The 5,844-nt window shown below is 46.8% G+C and overlaps 1 protein-coding gene, 1 long non-coding RNA gene and 1 pseudogene across 2 annotated transcripts in view; all 3 read left to right on the forward strand.

The window, feature by feature from the left end:
* On the forward strand, nucleotides 1–707 carry LOC116718944 (uncharacterized). Its single transcript, XR_004339028.1, has 2 exons — nucleotides 1–300; nucleotides 396–707. It is a non-coding gene; the product is annotated as an uncharacterized LOC116718944 (long non-coding RNA).
* A 2,627-nt stretch (nucleotides 708–3,334) lies between these two features.
* Nucleotides 3,335–4,991, forward strand: LOC116720686 (inositol 1,4,5-trisphosphate receptor type 3-like; annotated as a pseudogene).
* Nucleotides 4,992–5,394: 403 nt separating this feature from the next.
* LOC116718879 (inositol 1,4,5-trisphosphate receptor type 3-like) overlaps nucleotides 5,395–5,844 on the forward strand; it is an 18,511-nt gene continuing 18,061 nt past the window's right edge. Inside the window, 3 exon segments of the mRNA XM_032561137.1 lie at nucleotides 5,395–5,445; nucleotides 5,527–5,581; nucleotides 5,654–5,819. Coding sequence (XP_032417028.1) covers nucleotides 5,406–5,445; nucleotides 5,527–5,581; nucleotides 5,654–5,819 — 261 coding nt within the window. The 5' untranslated portion in view covers nucleotides 5,395–5,405.

The following is a 5,844-nucleotide window of genomic DNA, read 5'->3' on the forward strand; positions in this document are numbered from 1 at the left end:
AGGAAAATCTTCCTTTACCAGGAAGAAACCTGCAACAGAACCAGAACCAGAACCAGAGCCAGAACCAGCAGTCATCTGACGACCGGCTGGAGGAAACAGATGAACAAATTTCTAAGTTAATGAAAAGTAAAAAGTTAAAATCAGGAGGATGTTTGGTTATTGGCAGCTGAGGCAGAACGAGAGGAAACCAGAGAAAACATGAAGCTGAAAATGAAAAAATGAAGTAATGATGGAGGAGGAGAAGAAGGAAGGGTGGAAGACTAAGTCTGTCCTCCAGCGATATCTGAGTAAAGCCTTCAGGTATCAGAACCGGGTCCGGATCGGACCGCTCGCTCCACCTCCCCAGAAGAAAATCAGAAAGTTTCTCTAATGTTTGCATTTCCTCTTTCTGTCAGAACCGAACTCTGGTGACCCGGGATGAGAGCTGGGATCATGACGGATCAGAACCAGCCCGTCAGTACTGCAGGGCGACATCCCATCATCCCTCAGGAACATTGAAACCCTCCAGCAGCATCAGCAAGAAGCCAGCCGCTCCAGCACAGCTGATCTCCGCTCCTTAGGACTGAACCGAGTCCAGAACCGCAGGGAGCAGACGGTACTGCAGAACCTCCTCCACCTAAACCACCCAGAGTTACGAGCTTAGGTCTCTGGTCCGCTTGGCGTTCACATTCAAACCAATCTATTTATAAAATCCTGCTTTCCATACACTGCCTGTCATTTCTGTCACCATTTATTTAAATGAATGATTTTGAATGAATCATTCTTCGTTTCAGGTGAAAACACAGAATGAGTCGTTTTAAAGGCAACGTGACGTTTCCATCAGTCTACAGAAAAACATTTAATGATCCAGGACTCATATGTCCAGGTGTTAAACTCCAGTCCTGCAGGTTTTAGATGAGCCACAGGTAGAAAACCCTGGAATAAAACGGTTTCATTTCCTCCTCCTGGTGTGGATCGGTCCTCCAGAACCTTAATGACCTCATTATTCTGTTCAGGTTCTGCAGCAAAGGCTCATCGAAAGGTTTCAGGGCAGCGAACCTCCAGGACTGGAGTTTGACCCCTGTGATATAGAGGGTCACAAACCCAGCTTTTATTTTGATAGTCCATTTCCACTTTTTAGCAAATAAACTTTCAAGCTAAACATTTAGCTCCTAGCTAAATACTAGCTTGATAATTACATATTCAGTTTGAAACTGTGAAATTTAATAACTTTGTAAAAATGTAACTTTGAAAAACAAACTCATTATTTTCTCCTGACTGGATAAATGACTCGGATTATTGCCGATAATTATTGACCGGTTAACTTCGCCAACAGGCCGAGAGCAGCAGCAGGTTAGCATCTCCACCACCCAATGAAAGACTTTAACTCCACAGCTGTTAAAGATTTCACCTTTTCAAGTCCAACTGGGCCTGAACAGAAACACTGGGCCGTCTCCCAGCAGAACCTCATCATGTCGATATCATCGACTGGGAGACAAACGGCGGCAGAAACAAATGCAGCCATATCAACCTGTGGCATCGTGAACCGTGGATAAAACACTCAACGAACAGGCAGCAGCTTCCTGAGCCGAACGGATCCGTCAGGAACCAGTGGAGCAGCGACGGAACCGAATGGATCCGTCAGGAACCAGTGGAGCAGCGACGGAACCGAATGGATCCGTCAGGAACCAGTGGAGCAGCGACGGAACCGAACGGATCCGTCAGGAACCAGTGGAGCGGCGACGGAGCCGAACGTTTCTCGATTCCTTCACACAGAGGAACAGCAGCTGAGGATAATCGGTTCACGAGCCTCGTTAGGGTACCAGCAAATACCGTCGGTTCTGAAGTTCTGTCATGTTCGGCTCCCAGTCTGCAGGTACTGGAAGGGACTGGTATAAACCTGCTGCTCAGCTTCCAGAACCAAGAACAGAACGGCTGCTAACGGTTCTGCTAACTACCCTCCAGATAAGATCAGCACTGCCGTAATGGTCCCAGTAATGGTCCCAGTAGTCCTGAATGTTTCCGCAGTAGTCCACCAGGTTCTGGGAATAATTGCATCCAGAATCCCAGCAGGGATCCAGAACAACTGGAAACGATTCCAGGTTTAACTGGTTCCAGGAGGAAATCTCTCAGGTTGTTCTCACCCAGAGTTTCCCCCGACTGTTACCCCGGGGGGCAACAAGGCCGACCTTACCCCCCTGCTCCCCCCGACCCCCAACAAGATCACAGCATGTAGTAATTGAAGAGTTCAGAGGTCACTGATTTTATCAGCCTAAGCAACAGCAGGTCATGCTGAGTGAGTCTGTCCCAACGCGGAAATCACTGCATGATGCAATGAACCGCATGCTAAGCTAAACCAACAAGCTAAAGCGCTAAGCTAGACCCACAAGCTAAAGCGCTAAGCTAAACCAACAAGCTAAAGCGCTAAGCTAGACCAACAAGCTAAACCGCTAAGCTAAACCAACAAGCTAAAGCGCTAAGCCAGACCAACAAGCTAAACCGCTAAACTAAACTGCTAGCTCAGCTTGCTGGAGCTCATCACTCATTTTCAAAGCACCGACACCAAAGTTGTCACAAGTTTCTCCTCCTGCACAGTTTCTACTGGGTCAATCTGGACTCTCCTGGCTTCTTTAGCAGCTTCCCCTCCCCAGACTGTTTCTGATAACCATGTTAATGTGTTGAACGTCCATCAGCTCCTGTTGGGATTCAGCAGATCCATCCTGTGATCAGAGCTCCGTCTGCTCTGGATCAGAACCAGAGATTCAAAGATGGCCGCCACCCCAAAGGCCCGGCTTGTCATCACGTTTGGTTTTAAAACGAAACAATCGGCATCCATGTGGAAAAACCAGAGCTGGCTCCCAACCCATCCATCAGAGGAAACGCGTTTCCATTCAATAAGCTGCAAATTAGCCTGACCTCTGACCTCTGACCCCCGCCCGTCTGAGCATGCTCTGTGGCCTCGGCATCCATCCGTCTTGGCCGGCTCGCTCCTTTCTTCTCCCTCTTGCCTCCGTCTTCAGAGGCCCTATCAGGGCCCGACACACACCAGCCCTCAGTCAGACCACGAAACTTTTCTGTAGCTCATAGTTTCCAACGTTTTCAGGAGACAAAAATACCAAACTGTCAATAATCACACCAGTGTGACAGAGACACTGGGAGCACTGGAGCAGCAATCATCACCTGCATTGGTTTGTTTACAAATGATTATGAAAGGAAACGGCACCAAGTGAAAAAAAAAACTAAATTAGGTTTTGGTCCAGACTAAACAAACAGAGAAAAACATCAGGAAATGATCTTTCTAAGATCTGGATGATCTCTGTGGGATCTGGATCTTATAAAGATCAGTTTCTGCTGATCTTTATAAGATCATATGAAATTAGTCTCTCATTTCAGTTATGATTCCAACCTGGACGACAGCAGAGACAACAAGAAGAACCGTTTTGCGAACACCATGGTGTTCATGGAGGAGTACCTGAACAACGTCCTGAACGATGAGCTTCCGTTCCACAACGAGGAGAAAAACAAACTCACATACGAGGTATTTCTCTTCTCTTCCCGTTGCTACGGCGATCAGAATCCATCCGGCCGCTCTCTTCACCCGCTGTCTGTCCTCCTCTTCACGCAGGTGGTGAGTTTAGCCAGACATTGATCTACTTTGGTTTCTACAGTTTCTTTGAGCTGCTCAGACTCACCAGGACTCTGCTGGGCATCATTGACTGCAAACCGAACCCTGCACACAGCAGCATCCCGTTTCAGGAGGAAAGCTCAGGTACGACCCTCTGATTCTGATGGACCCTGTTAGGGGACGGGACAGATGGACCCTGTTAGAGGACGGGACAGATGGACAGGACAGATGGACCCTGTTAGAGGACGGGACAGATGGACGGGACAGATGGACCCTGTTAGAGGACGCGACAGATGGACGGGACAGATCCCCCTACCTTATGAAAGCTGAAACTTCTACCAGGGTTTAAAGAGATAGTCTCGATTTTTAAATTAGGGTTCTGGGAATGTTTTGCACCTGAAGTAGACATAATCTGTCTGGCTAACCTTTAGCCTACCAACAGTTAGCATTCCTTTACTTTTCTACAAACTCGCAGCATTATGGCATCTGTAGACCTCAGCTAAAGGAAATATTGCTGTCAGTACTTCAGCAGAACTCCAGGTCAGTGCATCAGAGCTGACTGTGGTTTGTTTTCACAGGGAGGAACGTAAGGCGCACCATCCATGGGATGGGACAGATGATGTCCACCATGGTCCTCAACCGGAGGCAGTCCACGCTCGGCGGCGCCGGGCCGAGGGGGCCGGGTTTGTGCTGGAGGGACAGAGAGGCAGCAAAGATTGCATCGACAATCTGGATCTAACGGTGATGGACACCAAGCTGAAGATACTGGAGATTTTACAGGTTAGGAAAGTATTTATTTAAATGACTAATGCAGTTCAGTTCACTAATGATGAGCAGCGCTAACGATCTGCATCAACACAGTGTTTAGCTGAAGCTAATGCTAAACATCAGCCATGTTGATACTCACCGATGACACTTGCGATGACGTAGTATCTCGCCCTCTACAGAATAAAACATGTCATTTCACTTCTACTTGTATAAATTGTGCTTCAGGAAGTGATTCTTTGGAACAAACGTTTCACTCACATTTATAGTTGTTGAGTTTTGCTGCTTTTTATCCAAAGTGACAGCAGTAGAACAGGAAGCACACGGGACGTCGGTGTAGTAATTAATTATATATTGTATTATATATATACAGTATATATATATACAATCTTGTATATAGTTACAATTTTATTTTATTTTTTTACATACAAAAGTCTCAAGCTGGAACCTTTGTATTTGTGCGTTTCTGGTACACCGGTAAATCTGACGCACACGCTACATCCGCTAACAGCGGCGATGGAAACGGCTCCTCTGGTCGAAACGATGATCTGATGCTGGAAAAGACTGTTGTTGTGTTCAGGTTGTGGTAAAAGGAGATAGCCTGTTAGCAAAGCTATGCTAGCCTAAAATAGCATCTCCATGCTAAACGTGTAGCAGCTAATGCTAATGTCACATTTCTACATTTCTGAAGAATCTCCATGAACGATCAGAGAAACTCTGGAAATCTGATGATTGAAGAACCTGAAGATTAAACTATAAATAAATTTCTGTTGAACTTTGACGTCTGTTTATTCAACAATTTAGCGGCAAAAAGCGTTTTTGATTTGAAAATGTTGCTTATTTTGTTAATATAGTTTTAGATTAAAATGATATTAATGAATTACAGACCCTGACATTAACTTTTTATTTTAGTTCATATTGGTAACTGAACATGTGACGCTGTCGCCTTCCTCAGTTCAATCCTGAACGTCCGGCTGGACTACCGTCTGTCCTTCCTGCTCTCCGTCTTCAAAAAGGAGTTTTGGACGTTTACCCCATGGCTGAAGCTGACGCCACCACTAACGTGGAACAAGCAGGTGAGAGTTTGAAACTCTTTGTTAAAATGTTTGAGATTTTCCGTCTTTTCTGTGATTGTTGACGGCTTCTTCTCCTTCAGGCCACCGTCAACCTGCAGCAGATCGGCGACCAGGCGGAGGCCATGTTTGGAGTCGGGTATGTGTGGTCGGCCATGTTGGCCCGCTGCTTCCTGAGGGCTGCGGGTGCTGAGGAGTTGTGTCTGTGCAGGAAGATGAACAGCATCCTGGAAGTGGACGACGAAGGAGGCCGGATGTTCCTGCGGGTGCTGATCCATCTGACGATGCACAACTACGCCCCTCTGGTGTCCGGAGCGCTGCAGCTGCTCTTCAGGCACTTCAGCCAGAGGCAGGAAGTGCTGCACACCTTCAAACAGGTGAGCAGCAGGAAAACACGCTGCT

Source organism: Xiphophorus hellerii, chromosome 1 (assembly GCF_003331165.1).
Source record: "Xiphophorus hellerii strain 12219 chromosome 1, Xiphophorus_hellerii-4.1, whole genome shotgun sequence".
Lineage (NCBI taxonomy): Eukaryota > Metazoa > Chordata > Actinopteri > Cyprinodontiformes > Poeciliidae > Xiphophorus > Xiphophorus hellerii.